Here is a 17,522-nt window from a genome sequence, read left to right on the forward strand (position 1 = left end):
TCACTGAGCTATACACTTATGAATGGTTAAAATGGTTAAAAAAAAAAAAAGGATGTGATGGATAATGGTCTATATTTTCTTTTTGGGATATAATAAAAATGTTCTAAAATTCACATAGTGATGGCTGCACATCTCTGTGAATATACTAAAAACTACTGAATGGTAACTCTAAATAAATTGCATTGTATGCTACACAAATTGTATCTCAATTTATCTGTTATTTAACAACAACAAAAAAAGGGGGAGGAGGGGGAAGTAAGAGGGGACAGATGAACAAAGATAAAATTAAACCTTCCTGCAGAGATGAGACCTGGTTGTAGTACTTACCATACAATTTGTAGGCCTCTGTCTTGTCTATATATCACTAAACAAATACAGGAAGTCCCAAACTTAAATTAGGATATTGACTTCCAATTATTATTCCAGAACCTTAATTAGGCCTGCTTCATTTCCCAATATCCACTTTGAAATACTCGTGCAAATAGAAAGAGAGAAAAAGAGTTCCAGAGCACAGAAAATATGGTCAATTTTGTGAGATAAAACAAGTACTTTTTATTATAACTTTCTACTAATGCATTTAGAAAGAAAACATGGTTAGGGTGAGGATGAGAAATGTAACACTATCCCCATCTAACCACAATATGAGAGACAAGGAAGTGAATTTAACTGTCTGTAGAAAGCATACTCTCTACACAGAGTGGAGCAAATACTGGAGGCTGGAAGTCAAGAGGCTGCTACAGTATTCCAAACAAGTGAAAATGGTAAGGATTGGACCAAAGTGTATGTGCTTGAGAATTAAATGTGAGGAGTAAGGAAGAAGAAGAAATCAATATTGATGGCCAATTTTTAGCCTAAGAAATTGAAACAGGAAACCTAGACAAAGCAAAGACTTAGGGCCTAAGAAGTTAACATTAGGTTGAAATGTAATGAAATTGTTAGGAAAAAAAGAAACTGAAGTAAAGATGACTAACTAGATACATAAATCTAAAGCTCAAGAGATGTAAACTGTGGGCAAGAGATACAGACTAAACATAAAGGAAGCATAAAGCAAGCTAACAGTACAAGAACAGATAAAATAAACCATGAGGAATATTTACAGAGAGAATAGAATAGGGCTAAGAAAAGATGAACATAAGAGAAATTTAAAAATAAAACTGGGATGTAGATGGAAAGGCAGGAGGAAAATACAAGGGTCTGGGATGACAGACCTCCAAAGGAATAAATTACAACAAAGCGGATATCATTAACGTCAAAAACTGTCAAAAAGAAGGCACAAGTAATTTTAAAAATATACATTTTTGTCAAAAATAACTGCAGCTCAGCCCATCAAATCAAGATAGGACTGAGAACATGACCATCAAATTGTTTATGCTGAATATGCCTTTATACCTACTAAAGACGAATATAAATATTAAAACGTTTATATAATTACTCTATTTATTACTGTGTCTTTCCCATTTCAGCTCTGTTAGTTCTTTTAAATATTTAGGTGCTCAAACGATGGGCACACGAATATTTACAACTGTTCTCTCTTCTTGTATTGATCCCTTTATAATGATCTTCCTTGGCTCTTTTTTCTATACTTCATATTTTTTATTATTATTAAAGTATAGTTGATTTACAATGTTTCAGCAAGTTCTGTTGTACAACAAAGTGACCCAATTACACACATTCCCCGTGCTATACAGGGACCCCACTACCCATCCATTCCAGATATAATAGTTTCCTTGGCTCTTTTTAACATTTTTAGTTTAAAGTCTATTTTGTCTAAGTATGGCTACCCTTGTTTTTGGTTTGGTTTGGTTACCATCTGCTTGAAATGTCTTCGTCCATCACTTCACTCTCAATCTATGTGTATCTTTAAGACTAAAGTAAGTCTCTTAATAGACAGAATACTGTTGGATCTTTTTTTTTAAAATCTATTTATTCTGTATCTTTTAATTGGAGAATTTTATTCATGTACATTTAAAGTAATTATTGATAGGTAAGGACTCACTATTGCCATTTTATTCATTGTTTCCTGGCTATTTTGCAGATTCCGTGTTCCTTGTTTCTTATCCTGCTATCCTTTTTTTGTGTTTTGTTGTCTTCTGGTAACAGAATTCTTTGACATCTTTATCATGATGTTTTATGTAATCACTACAGGATTACGCTTGTACTCATGAGGCTTACATAAAATATCTTAAAGTTAAAACACCCTATTTTTAAACTGGTAACAAGTTAACTTCAATAGAAATTTGAACTTTATGCCTTTACTTCTCTTCCCTCTCACATGTTAGGTTATTGCTATTACAATTTACATGCTTTTTTTTTTTTTAACTGTGTAACTAATAACGGATTACATACATGTGTGTGTCTGTATGTATAGATAGTTATAATCTTAAAATGAGAATGTACTCAACATACTATCTAATAAAAATTATTCTAGATAATTTAATCAGTAATTTTAGATACAGTTCAGTTGGAAAACTATCCTAAAACATTATTACTTAAATCATTAATTTATTATTTGATCTTAACAAGGCAAAATAAGGAAAAACCTACGCTATCACTGCCTGCTTCTGAATCTATAGGCCACATCTTTTGTTCATCTTATCAAACTTTGCCAGTTCCTCAAGAAAATAATCTGGGGAGTTCCCATCGTGGCTCAGTGGTTAACGAATCCGACAAGGAACTATGAGGTTGCGGGTTCGATCCCTGATTAGACCTCTAGCCTGGGAACCTCCATATGCCACTGGTGTGGCCCTAGAAAAGACCAAAAAAAAAAAAAAAAAAAAAAGAAAAGAAGAGAAAAGTAAATAATCTGAAAAGCCCCAGTGACAATCATATTATTATTGGTATGATGCAAGGGAAAAAGAAAAAGAGGAAAAGGTTAGATATATAGTTTCTGGAATAGATATACTTTCAACAAAGGCTTTTTGTTCTTGGCACCTCAAACACATACATACACATCTTTATTCTTGTATGTTAAAGGATTTAATATAATGAATCCTCAAGACATTTTTCAAGAATTTTATAATATTCTTCAATTAAAATCTCCTTGGGTTTTTTTTTTTTTTTTTTTTTAGTGTCATGCCTGAATATACACAAGTTCCCAGACTAGGGGTCGAATCAGAGCTGTAGCTGCTGGCCTACACCACAGCTGAGCAACACCAGATTCAAGCCGCATCTGCAACCTTTACCACAGCTCACTGCAAGGCCAGATCATTTAACACACTGCACGAGGCTAGGGATTGAACCCGCGTCCTCATGGATACTAGTCGGGTTCGTTACCGCTGAGCCACGACAGGAACTCCCTCCTTGGGATTTTTATACATAACATACATATGCTTGTGCACACACACACACAGACCGCTAGTTCTGCACATAGTGAGGCCCTGAAATGCATAATTAAATGAATACATTTAATTAGATTAGATGCTAGTTTTTGTTTTGTTTTTTTGTAAAGAGGTAGAAAAAGAAAAAGAGATTGTGGATCTGAAAAACAAACAAAAAAGGATTATTTTTAGTATTTTTAGTATTACTATATTAAAAAAGCTTAGTGAACATTCAAATGTAACATGTTTAAGACTAAACACTACTCATTCGAATTATAAAAAACACAACCACAAAGAGGAGCTGGAAGGATGTACATATGCCAACCCTGATAACTGTACGCCATATGTGCACAGTCCTAAACAACAGCTTTCAGATGGCAAATACCCCAGGATTAGTCTAAGATCAGATACTACTTAATATTCTCACAAATGATAGGTATTAGAATATTAAATTGATATATCTGCATGATAGACAATACCTTTAAATCAAGAATAAAATGAAATAGCCTTGATATACAGAAGAATACAAACATGCAAGATAAAATTTGAAAGAGATTAACCTGAAGAAATGCACTTTTAAAAAATCAAATGTGGGAGTTCCCGTCGTGGCACAGTGGAAACGAACCCGGTTAGGAACCATGAGGTTGTGGGTTCAATCCCCGGCCTTGCTCAGCGGGTTAAGGATCCGGTGTTGCTGTGAGCTGTGGTGTAGGTCAAAGATGCAGCTTGGATCCCGTGTTGCTGTGGCTCTGGCATAGGCTGGCAGCCGTGGCTCTGATTCGACCCCTGGCCTGAGAATCTCCATATACTATGGGTGCAGCCCTAAAAAAAAAAAAAAAGCAAAAAAAACCATCAAATATGGATTGGTAAAAGCTATGAGGTCTACATCTGGTCATTAGAATCCCGGTTAAGACAGAGCAAAAGGAGTCAGGTTATTTCATCTCTTTTAATGGGAAGACCAACTGTTCTAGGACCAAGCCATTATCAGATAGATAATATAACAGTTAATTCAATTGGTTTACATCGGAGACCACAACTATAAATGCTAAAGGTGCCAAGTAGGAAACATTAATAAAAGTTCATAGAAAATAGGGAGTTCCCATTGTGGCTAGCAGTAATGAACCCTCCCTACTAGTATCGTGAGGACGCAGGTTCAATCCCTGCCCTTGCTCAGTGGGTTAAGGATCCGGCATTGCCCTGAGCTGCAGTGTAGGCCGCAAATGTGGCTCAGACCTGGTGTTGCTGTGGCTGTGGCACAGGCCAGTGGCTACAGCTCCAATTCAACCCCTAAACTGTGAACTTCCATATGCCATGGGTGGGGCCCTAAAAAGACCAAAAAAAGAAAAAGAAAAAAGTACATAGAAAATATGTTCTCTTTTGTTTTTCTTGAGAAGTGCCACATATTTTACCATTTTGAACCACACATGGATACAAGAGATATATGTAGTCCTCCTAAATTTACTTTAAGAAAAATAACATGCATGCATAAAGATAAAAATGCAAGTAATACTTCTCTTCCATACTGGGAGTCAATAGAATTTGATGGAGACTATGTCAAATGACAGTAAACTGTATTTAAAAAGCTTAGCCAACATTCAAAAATAACATATTTAGGATCTGAAATTATCAATTTGGATTATAAAAATGCAATCACATAAAAAAAGGGTTAGAAGGAAACACTATCTAATGTGGGCATGTCAATGGTTCTTCTCAACTCTGATGGTTTTCTATCATAAGAGAATGAAACTCTAGCATTATCAGACCTTCTGATATCTCAAAAGGAAACCAAATTCCATGTTGTACCAATGCACTTACTTGATTTTTTTTTAATATTCACTACCAAGTCAATTTTTTAAAACTCATGTGGTCCAAACAAAATGAGTCCCTGGGGATCATCAGCTCCAATCATCCAGTTTAATCTGTTCTTTCCCAATGATTTAACTTAAAATTTAGAAAATAACTTCACGTTTCTCTGTTCTCAGTGCTCTCCTACTTATTCCATCTAATCTATGGCCTGTGTTCACTACCACTGCTAAGAGATGATAACAGAAATACACGAATTCTGTTTTGTCCTAACAATACTTTTACTAATCCTGATAAAACCAAAACAATTACAAAAAATTTTCTGAAACAAAGCATTAGTCAGGTTTGATCTGTGTTGTGGACTGAATTCTATACCCTCAAAATCATATGTTAAAGCCCCAACCATCAGTGTGAAAGTATTGAACATAGAGGCTTTAGGGAAGTAATTAAGTTGGTTCAAGAGGCCATAAGGGTGGGGCTCTATCCTACAAGGCTGGTGTCCTTAAAGAAGAGGAAGACACACTCTCCGACCCTTAACCTTCAGTTCTTCCAACCATACCTCCTAGTCCCTCACTCCCTGCTCCCACTTGAAAGGTAGCTGTCCACAAGGCAAAGAGAAGCCTCACCAGAAACCAAGACTGGCACCTTGATCTTGGACTTCTGGGCTCCACAACTGTGAGAAAATAAATATCTTCCGCTCAAGCTACCCAGTCTGTGATATTTTGTTATGGCATTCCCAGCAGATTAACACTTTATGACCTAAAGCTTCAGTTAATTCATATGAAGGCTTTATTCCAGTGCCATATAGAATTAAAAATAGGTTATAGTTAGATGCTTGTTATGAATTGAATAAGTAGGCAGAATATATTATTAATCTTATAAAACAAATCAACTTATGGAAATTTAATCAACCAATAATCAATTATGAGAATCAGTGTTTATTAGAGAAACAGCCAGCATCTTTCATTAAGTACTCTTGAGAAGCAGCTTGGAACACAGTATAGGAATAACTTTACCAATTCCAAACAATAATTAGCTGACAAGGCTATTAATCACAGTGCAAACACCATTCTATTAACTACTCACAAGAGCATCTTACAGATTACACAATACTCTCATTTATTTAATTACATCAACAAGTATTGCTAAATAAACCAAAATAGGGAAAGAATTTATAAATAAGGCAGTTTTTTACTTTCTTAGTTGTGATTAGGTGGGAATATTTATAAGTACCCAGTAAATAATAAAAATAATCTTCTTGGTCTGTAAGAATCTGCTAGTGAGATTTAGTGAAATAATATCTTGAGTCACTAAGAAATGACTCAAAGCTAAAAACTAAGGAAAACAGAAAATTCAAATAAAAAGATTATAGTTGGTAGAGTTAGGAATAATATCAAGAACCATAATTTTGCTGCTTTTAACTACTATGCTTCCTATACCAAAACTCTAAAAAACAATTTTGAGAGAAAGTATTTACATAAGAATCAGAGATAAAGAGTATGGCAATGTTTTAGAATATGCCAGATCACCAAAATAAGAATTAAATCAGAAATGCAAAATTCAAATCTAAATCAACCTCAAAGTACAATTATAATTCTTTCAATAATTCTTCCTCCATTTTCTACTTAATTTGAATATAATCAGGAAGAAATATCTCCAATAAGAGTACATTAAAAGTACAAAATAATTTCTCTAATTAAACTGGATATGTTCCCTGTATACTACCTAAAATATATTTCCAACACATGAATGAAGATATTGAAGTATTTGTGCCACATTTTGACGTCTACACAGGAAGAATAAAGTACTAGATGATCAAATTTGCATCCTTCAATAAGAATTAAATACAATGGGTCTAACACTTCTCACTATTTTTTAAAATCCACATCATTAAAAAGATAATATTCATAAATATAGCATCTATATTAAGTGTAGGTCACACAATCAGTGGAAAAAACAATGGCACAGATTTCAGAGACCCAGGTAGCAAATTCTTCTCAGTAACTAGCTTTATATCCTTAGGTAAAACTCACAACTCCCAGGACCTCTTTCTCATCTACAAAATAAGAAAGTTAAACTTTGTGATCTCTAAAAGCTGCTTTGGTTACAATACTACAAAAATCATAGAGAAAAACAAATGCTTGTCAACATGTAGAACATGTTATACTATAAAAAGTATGACTCTTTGGGATGATACCAAATAGAATACAGGAAAATTCGCAGGTCATTTGGAAACACATTTCTTATATTTATAATCTTAAAATCTCAAATAAAACTAGTATTTGAGAATCCACATATTTATCAAAATCTATCTGCTTATTATTTATACATTGGTGATATTTAAGCAAAGGAAGTAACCTGAGTAGTAAAATGTAATACAGTTACCATCAAACCTAATGCAATTACTATCTTAAAAGATGCAGCAAACCAAATACAATTACTATCTTAAAAGATATTTATGGAGCATTTAGCCAAGGCTTGTGGTGTTAAAGATGCAGTAAGGAACAGAAAAGACACAGGTCTTCCCTTATGAAGCTTACAGACTAAAGAAAGGAAAAGAATAACTGGGAATTTCAACACAGTAGGATAAAGACCAAGAAGGAAAAGATCATCACAGCTAAAGAATCATATAAATTCACCTTTGTGTATCTTAAGAATAATTAATACCAGACTCCCAGAATTAAATGTGCTCAGAAAACAAAGAGGCACTAAGGTTCCTGCCTCATGCTGAAGAGCAGCTCACACCAACTTTCCTTTTATTCACTATGATAAAATGATAACTTAAGATCTGGGATGACGAGTGATGCTTGCTAGTACTGCGATTCCATCTTGAAGAGTACCTGTTGGCTCTAGATACGATCATTTATCCCTATTTTCTCATTAGAATTGTCTTTGCTAAATCTCATTTCTTTCCATGATTTGAACCTAAACTCTGACCTGTGCCTTTATCCCTGCTTCTCTTTGGGCCTTCCTATCCAGATGGAACTTTCTGGATATCAATTCCTGTGGTGGAAACTCTTCCAATATTTCTGCTAGCTTGCCTTCCTAGGATCCTGCATGCTTGTTTATTATGATACCAACCTTTGACTGCATCCTCTAGTTTAAATGGAAAATCCTGGACATCTCCCTCTCCAGCAGCCCCTGACAGAACATTAAGCATAACCTGCATATTGTTATCCAAATATTTCTTTGGTCTATTCCTTCCTCTGAATCTCTATAATTTCCTAAACTTGAAATTTCACCCTCCCTCAACCAGAGACATGGGTCTCACCTGAACATCCCTGAGCCGGTGTTACTGGCTTTGGGCTTTCCTTCTCTAATCTACCTTTCACATCACTATCAAGAGTGATGCTTCTAAAATATGAATATGAACATATCGCTCTCCTATTCAAAACTCCTTTGAGGTTCCTCCTCTAAATGCAAAGCTGACCCAAGCTTTTAAAACGACATACAATGCTCTTCTTGATGGATCCTATCTCTAACTCCTTGAGCCTCATCTCTGACATTCCCCGTCTCACATTTTCGTACTGCAGTATTGCCAAATCACTTCGGGTTCTTTTGCATTTATGATGCTATTTCTCTTCGAGGCCATTCCTACAATTGTTTACTCTGTATGAAGAGTCTTTCCTCTTTACCTGCCTAGCATCAAAATTCATCTGTGGCATCAGCCTCTAAGGCAGCTCCTGCATACCTCTGATACATCTCTTACATATGATATTGAAATTATCAGCTAAAGTTTCAGCTTTTCTAAAGTAAACATGTTCCTCAAGAGGAAGGATCATATCTTAATTTTTACGTCCACAGAATGTAATATAGAATCAGGGCATAGTAGCTACTTAGTAAATTCTCTGTAAACTGAATAAAATTTGGCCTCTATTAGGCTTGTCAGGATTTATGAGAAAACTAACCCCCTATCTATTCCTTATCAAATCCTTACCTTACTTAACAACCATGTCAACCCTCTTCTCCCCTGTAATGTATTATTCTCACCATTCACTGGTTATTTTATCTATAAGCCTAGTCCAGCTCTTAGTTGGGCTTCATGATTATGCTGTGTCACCATTACCAACAAAGCAACAGTGACACAATTGCCACCTAATCCCCTAGTTCTTCTAGAATTAACACTAAAAGAAGAAATTCATTTGGCAGATTTATGAAAACAATTACCAAATGCCATCAGAGGTCCTTCTAATACTGCAAGATGTCAGCATGGACTAGCTGAAGAGCAATTCTACTTTCTATATAGCTTTTGTCCTCTGATTTCAGATCTTATCTTTAATACTTATAGAACTGTCCAGTCATAGTTCATGGGAATTACAGTTTTGTAGCCCATCAATAACCTAGGCCATCTTTCTAGTAAATAGATTCAATTCAGTTGGTCAGCATAGTACTGCTTATCACAACCCTTTTACACTGTGGAGGAACAGATGTCTCACACAGTATTAAAACTCGTCTGATCAGAAGTTCAATCCCATTAAATGATAAGGGAAAACTGCTCACTGGCTCCCAAATTAAAGAGCTATGATTAAGAGTCATCTCTGGCTCTCATAATTTAACTGAACAACAGCTGTGAAAGCTTTCTATTCAGAAATGATAAAGATTTTAACTTGAAAGAAAATTCCAAGTACATTGCTCTTGTCAGAATTGTGGGGTTGGGAAAAAGAAAAAAAGAGAAATGCTTTAATAATGCACAAATTTCAAGCTAAAAAATCCCGAGGCAGCAAAATATGGATATTACAAATTTTCTGTATAAGTAGCATAAATACACGTTTGCATCTGCCTCTATCAAAAATGGTTAGGTATGCACAAGACCAATGTATTTAATGCAGGAGAGAAATTTTATAAAGCCAAGTAGATTGCAAGGTTGAGTCATAATATTGTTAGTTTCCTACTAAGAGGTTTTTTTTTGTTTTTTTGTTTTGTTTTGTTTTTTAAAAGAAGCTTCTCTAATGAATATCTGGTTTTCAAAAGTGAACTCCGCCTTTGTATCACCTCCCATCTATACCTTACTCACCAATCTCAGGGCATTATCTGTGTTTGCTCAAGTATTCATCTTCTTGCCACTGTTATACTGAGCCAACTAGAGAACTTCTGCATATTTTTTGTATGACTAAGTTTTTTTGTTTGTTTTTTGTTTTTGTCTTTTTGCCTTTTCTAGGGCCGCTTCCGCGGCATATGGAGGTTCCCAGGCTAGGGGTCTAATCAGAGCTGTAGCCGCCGGCCTATGCCAGAGCCACAGCAACGCCAGATTCGAGCCGCGTCTGTGATCTACACCACAACTCACGGCATCGCTGGATCCTTAACCTACTGAGCAAAACCAGGGATGAAACCCGCAATCTCATGGTTCCTAGTCAGATTCGTTAACCGCTGAGTCACGATGGAACTCCTGTATGACTAAGTTTTAACACTGTACTTTTTGCAGAAGCCCTCTCTGGCATACCAGCAGCATTGTACCCTCCCATTCTGCCAGCACAAATAGCATGATCGGCTCTTCTTTCTTCTATGTTCCTTTATCAATGTCTACACATTTCCATAATAAAACATACCTTAGGATTTCTAAAATTTGTTTACATCTCCATTTTCCTATTAATTTCCATGTCTTAATACCACTTATATCCCCCATGTATATACACAAAAAAGTACATAATCAATAAATCTTGGCTGAATGAACAAAGACTTCAGAAGGTTATACACATAATGGTAATGACGTTAATTGTGAATCTGACATGGCATGTATTTAAAAAAAATTTTTTTTTTCTTTTTAGAGCCACACCTGTAGCATATAGAAGTTCCCTGAATAAGGGTTGATTCACAGCTGCAGTGCCACAGCAACACCAGATCTGAGCCACATCTGTGACTTACACTGCAGTTTGCAACAACCACTGATCCTTAACCCACTAAGCGGGACCAGAGATGGAACCCACATCCTCATGGAGACTATGCTGGGTTCTTAATCTGCTGAACTACAACGGGAACTCCTTCGAACAAGTTTTAAAGACTCAGGGAACTCCCTGACATGGCATGTAATCCATTTTCCCATTCCCTTATATGGCACTGGGAAAGTTACATACTTTCTCTAAAACCTCATTTTGCTCATATTTTAAAATAAGGATATATTGTACAAACTTAAAGGTTTTTTTTCCTGCAATAAAATTCTAAGTTGGACCACAACTGGTGAGATTTATAGCACAGTTTGTTTTCTTATAGAGTTTAAATGGGATGGGAGATTTTAGTACTTTAAAGCCAAAAAAAAAAAAAAATTCTAAAAAAGAATGCAAATGCATAAGTATTAGTACTTGAATACACAGCTACATCTCATGTGGTCATAATTTTTCTATATATTTAAATTAATGAATTTCTGAGTTGATCTTATTTATGAAGATAGCTGATAACTATCCCACAGTACAGAAGAATCTTTTTGCTAAAATTAGCACACTGTTCTTACCTTCCATTAAATTTAAATCATGACATCAAAGAATCATAAAGCAGGAAAGTTATCTTCAGAATATAACATTTACATTTTCCATTTTATAAATGAGAAAACAAGACACCTAGAGAGGTAAAGGATTTGCTTGAGCTACACAGAAATTTGGCAGGCTTTGAACTTGCCCTCCAGAACCAGAATATAAGTACATATGTGTAAATGAAGGTTGGTTACAGCTACCTTTTGTGGCCCTCCAGAGACACTGTCTATCCCAAGGAAAAGGCAGAAGAATTTGTCTCTCTTACAATTTTGATATTTCAATTTTGAATATCAATTTCAACATCAATATCTAATTTTGATATTTCAAAATTTTTAAGGAGTTCCCATCATGGCTCAGCAGAAATGAATCCGACTAGTATCCAGGAGGATGTGGGTTTGATCCCTGGCCTCGCTCAGTGGGTTAAGCATCTGGCATTGCCATGAGCTGTGTGTGGGTTGCAGAGGTGGCTTGGATCCGTGTTGCTGTGGCCATGGTGTAGGCTGGCAGCTGTATCTCTGATTCCACCCCTAGCCTGGGAACTTTCATATGCTGCAGGTGTGGCCCTAAAAAGAAAAAAAAAAAGCAAACATTTTTACTTTATTCTCTTATTTCATACTTACATATTTACGTTAATGTTTAAATGTTAAACTAAAAGAACACAGAGGTTTCTCGAATGCATACAATGATATCTTCCCCAGCAATGAAGTATTATACATTCATATGCTCAGTTATATGCCAAAATATATGACTAGCCCAAATATGATGCCTTGAAGGTCATAAACATTATGATAGCTTTAGTATTCAAAGATTAATTACCTTGCTTTCTGCTAACCAGCGATGTGGGTCATAATTAATATCAGGACCAGATGAAAAAACCTATAAAAAAGCGGAAGTCATCTATTAAAAGTAGATTTTTTTTTCTGAAATGAACTTATATATATGAAAATTGTTCACCATTACATCCAGAAGTTTAGTCTCTAGACATAAGGGTTTAAAAAGAATAGTGTTCATACCAAGTTCAAAACCAATTCCCAATCACTGTTAATTTAACGAATGTCTGCTTATGTAAGCATGTATATGAGTATGTATCAACGGTAAATATTTACCTCACGTAAAGAGACATGAATCAAGTCTCAGGTGCTATTACTGATAGCATCTCTGAGGCTAATTCCATGGAGTTCTGCATAGCAAGCAGACTCATATAAACCAGTTTACTTCATTTGTGTTTCTTTTCCTCAGTCTTGCTCCAGGTAGTGTATTTCATAGTGGGTTAGATGTAATTAAAAGGAAATTCTTTGTCTCATTTTTCCTTTTTAATTTTATACCATGAGGGCCATTTTGTCTCATTAATGGTTATACAGGACTGATATAACCTAATCAATATGACTTCATGCAAACATTCTTTATATTTCATAATGAATGACAAAATTCTACAATAAACAGGCTGTCTATACCAGCTGCCCTGACTTCTTTCACACCAGTTCATTTCTAGAATCCCATGCCATCTGGTTCTGACTTATTACTGATAAAACTGTACTCAAAGGTTTTCAATGACTTCATAATTGTACACACAAAAGTTCCGCTTAATTACTACTTTCTTTGAACTTTGTGCCACCTATGATTTGCATCACTTTTTCCTAGAAATTTTCTGCTTAAAAATATCCTTCCCTCTGTCTACTCCTATTCTCAAATACTTTCATACTTCCTGATGTGTATGCACATCACTCCCCTAAGGAATATCATTAGGTAATTCATTTAGACATACGATGAATGTATAATGAGTGCTGACCACATGCCATATACAAAAGTGTTGTTTTCGTTCTATTTCTCTCATTGTCTAAATCTCACTCAACTCTCCTGCTTTCCTGACCTCTTCAGTGAGATTTTCCTTAATCACTAGTTTGCTTCCTCTTCCACCTCTCGTCTGTCTTAAAATTTGTAACCATCCATTTTTCACTGATTATGATGGGGTTTTTTATTCTTTTATTGATCTATGCCATAGCCTCAAGTCTTCAGTAACCTAAGATACAGTGCCCAAGATAAAAGACTAAAATTATGTAAGACAAGTACAAATAATGTTCATTTTTTGTAATTTCCTTTACAAATTATATACAGCCTAGTGTTGAAGAGAACAACCACTTGTTCACTTACAAATAGTGTAACTTAATTTCTCTAAGCTGTAGGTTATCATGTATAAAATGAGTAAACTACCTCATCAGGACAAGCTATACGTTAAATAAAATGACTGTTAGCATAGTGTCTGGCATATAGAACACCATACTAAGTGAATATCCAAGATGTCATCATCAATACGTAAGTTTCAAAGTGTATTATTGACAAGAGCTCTTAACAGACATTTGTCATAAAAAACTTAAAGAAACATGATAATATGAGCACATAAAAAAGAGACTACATAATAATGATAGCTGTCTTTTGTGGAATATCTGCTAAGTGCAAGGTATTTCACACTATGATGTGCACCTGCTAAATCTTTTTTACTCTATTTTCATAATAACCCAACTTATAAATGGGACATGAGAGAGAACAGAGATTATATAACTTGTCCAAGGTCATGTATCAGCAATTTGGAGAGATGAAATTTGAACCTACATCTATCTTGATCCACAGTTTATCCATTTCATGCTCTACGGATGTATAAATCTTTCACCTCTCACAGTCACTTTCTACATAAAGCGGCTGAAAATTTCATCAGCAATATTTCAAAAATCAACAAATGACAAGGAATAATTGGAACTATTTCACTTATGAAAACATTTTACAAGGACCACTGATCTACCCTGTACTTCTGACCTAAAGCAAAGAATCAATTTTATTTTAGCAAACATCTTGGTGGTTTCTGTGAGGTGAGAGCTAATGTTATGCTCTTGAGTGTTCCTTTTTTTCTTAAGTTTAAAGGAATGAAACAACAATTTATTAATGGAAAGAGACCCATAATGAAAAAAAAAAATGTACTCTTAAACAATATCTTTTCTCTGTTTTTTAGGGCCACATCCACAGCATATGGAGGTTTCCAGGCTAGGAATCAAATTGAAGCCACAGATGCTGGCCTATGCCACAGCTGCCAGCCTAAGCCACAGGCACAGCAACTCGGGATCCGAGCCACATTTGTGACTTACACCACAGCCCAGGGCAATGCCAGATACCCGACCCACTGAGAAAGGCCAGGGATCGAACCCATATCCTCATGGATACTAGTCGCATTTGTTTCCACTGTGCCACAACAAGAACTCCTAAACAAAATCTTAATAGAATTTCCAATCTTTTCGATTTACTTTCCACCCATCAGTTGGATTGATTTAGTCTTTCTCTAGGGGGAGAGGTGTAAAGACCCATTACCACAGTCCCTACATTCCTGAAAGCCTATTAAAGAATAGGGTACTTTACAGAATATGTTGGAAGAACCATTTGAACCTCGTAAAGAAATAAAAATATTTAAATAATCTGCTATCTGGACATTATATTTTAGCCTGTAATTGGCCTTAGGTTTATACATCTTATAACATGACCCAAAGGTTTCCATTTTTACATCTCTACTTGACTGAAAACAAGCCATCCTGACAAAAATTTTTAAATGTAAAATAAATATTACATTGTTAATATGTGCATCTTTTCAATAAATTAGGATTTCAAGGCTTTAAGTATATGTAAAAAAGACAAGTCTTAAATAAAGCAGCATTGGACAGGGAAAAGAATAAGCCAGCATTAAAATAAGAACTCAGAGTGTAGGTTTTCCCCTAAAGCCAATTACTTCTCATATTTGAATCACAGTCCCCTCAAATTTACATCTGAGCTAAAAAAAAGTATATAAAAATATATATTGTAGAAATTCCATCAACTTCACTAAATTCTACCAATTGAAATATTTCCTTTGAAGTTGAATCCTAAGACACAAGAGTAGAATTATCATTTTATGTTCTTTAAAACATTACTTAAGGAAAAAAAAAAAAAGATGGCCAAGAAGAGGAGGAAAAAAGAGGGGAAAGTAGTATGGGAAAAAATATTTTATATGAGAAAAAAGATGAATGACAAAATAAAAGAAACATCTGAAAAGGTTAAGTAAAAAAACCCTTATGAATAATACTGTAATTTGAGTGCTGTCATATCATCAAATAAAATAAATACAGGGGTAAATGATGGGCTAAACTATAATGTATTATGGTTATGCCATATCAAAGCAATGCAATACTCTCTGTATGTAATATAATATGTAATATATACCAGAACCTAGAATCAAAAGAGGTGCCTAGCTCCAAGGAAGTAAGAACATCCATGATTACTTCTGTTTTGATTTGTTATTTCACTAGGACTACAAATGGAATAGCAATAAGCCATCTTTCCATTTTAAAGACAGGAAAACTAAATTAAATGTAATCTGTTTAAATAGGGAAGGCAAGTAGCATGGTGGTGACTTGTTAAAGCTCCAGAGTTAGACACCTAGGGTTTGAAGTCCTAGTTCTAGCATTTAGCGAGGGGCAAGCTACTTAACCCCTCCAACCCTTGCTTTCTCTTGTTAAAAGTGGATTTAGAGAGTTCCCATTGTGGCTCAGCATTAATGAACGTGACTATTATCCATAAAGATGCGGGATCGATCCCTGGCCTCACTCAGTGGGTTAAGGATCCAGCATAGCCATAAGCTGTGATATAGGTCACAGACACAGCTTGCATCTGGCGTTGCTCTGACTGTGGCATAGGCCAGCAGCTGCGGCTCCAATTTGAGCCCAGGCCTGGGAGCTTCCATATGCTGCACATGCAGCCCTTAAAAAAAGAAAAAAAGAAAAAAGAAAAAATGGATTTAATTTAAGTACCTAAAGGATAGGGTGGTTTCAGCAATTAAGGGAGCGAATATATACACAGTATCTGTAAAATAACTAGTAGTCAATAGATGCTAGCCAGTAACATAGTAATAACAACAAAAATGCCTATGATAATATAAAACTCAAAATCCAGGCTTTCTGCCTCTAAGAATATTTTTTTAGTCAGAACTGCTACCTCTCTTGTATGAAATTTTCTTTTACAGAGTGAGATGCAGGCAATTCAGTGGAATAACAGCACACTTTCTCCCACCATGACTGGGCAATAAATGAAATAGCTCATTCTAAAAAAATGCAAGGTGTTATTTTGTTCCATAAAACTTTCTGGAATAAATATGAGACCACCATGTAACCATGCATTAAAATCTTATTATAATTATGTATTAGGAAACTAATAGGCACAATGAGAACTCATAATTACTTTCAGTTTCTCCATCGAGTCCCTGGAGAATGTTTTACAAGCTGCATCAATTTCCTTTCCTATCACACCAAGAATTGATTCCTGTTCAGTCTCCAGACAAAGAAGTTGATCCTTGAGCTGCAATCTGGCCTCTTCCATCCTCCTTAAGTGCTCTTCTTCATTGCTTATATGTTTTTCCTAAGGTATTGAGAAGAAATAGAAGTTAATTATTAAGTGGAGGCAAGAAATACATGTAATATTTCTACAACCAACTCAAAGAAGCATATTAGAAAATAGGTCTTTGTTCCTAATTTACTTTATTAAAATAAAATATTCTTCCTACTCATTAACTGAGGTCAAGTAATAAAGGATTCAGAAGTAGGACATTGAAGGAAAGAAACAGTGAGTGGATACATGGCAAAGAAAATTATAGTAATTCTGTAACAAAATGAAAAAAAAAGAAAATTTAAAAAATCCTTCACTGTTTTAATAACACTGTGCTATTAATGGATCAGAGAGTAAAAGCTTATACCACAAACTGACTTTGAGCTTTCAATAACTATTAGTAAAACACCAGAAAATGCAATATATCAAATAAGACAATGTTAGTTTATTTGTTTCAGAAAAAAAAGTGTTATTACTATATTTATCTCATCAAAACAGTTTTTTAAAACTGACTCTTAAGTTTTCTTTTTTTTTTTTTTTT

General features: G+C 34.9%; 1 protein-coding gene across 27 annotated transcripts in view; it reads right to left on the minus strand.

Annotated features, from left to right (window-relative positions):
* The window catches only part of CEP128 (centrosomal protein 128), a 414,256-nt gene that overhangs the window by 226,439 nt on the left and 170,295 nt on the right, over window positions 1-17,522 (minus strand). For 26 of the 27 annotated variants that reach the window (XM_084969948.1, XM_084969954.1, XM_084969945.1 and 23 more), the window contains 2 exons: window positions 16,838-17,014; window positions 12,401-12,460 (listed from right to left, as the gene is read on the minus strand). In XM_084969948.1, the coding sequence (XP_084826074.1) occupies window positions 12,401-12,460; window positions 16,838-17,014 (237 nt within the window). Of the gene's footprint in view, window positions 1-12,400; window positions 12,461-13,898; window positions 14,648-16,329; window positions 17,015-17,522 lie in introns of those variants that run through there. The other variant, XR_014811239.1, reaches the window with a different exon arrangement.

Source organism: Sus scrofa, chromosome 7 (genome assembly GCF_054392235.1).
Source record: "Sus scrofa isolate SSC_HxYL_T2T_F1_AM1 chromosome 7, Sscrofa_HxYL_maternal_Yorkshire_Landrace_v2.0, whole genome shotgun sequence".
Lineage (NCBI taxonomy): Eukaryota > Metazoa > Chordata > Mammalia > Artiodactyla > Suidae > Sus > Sus scrofa.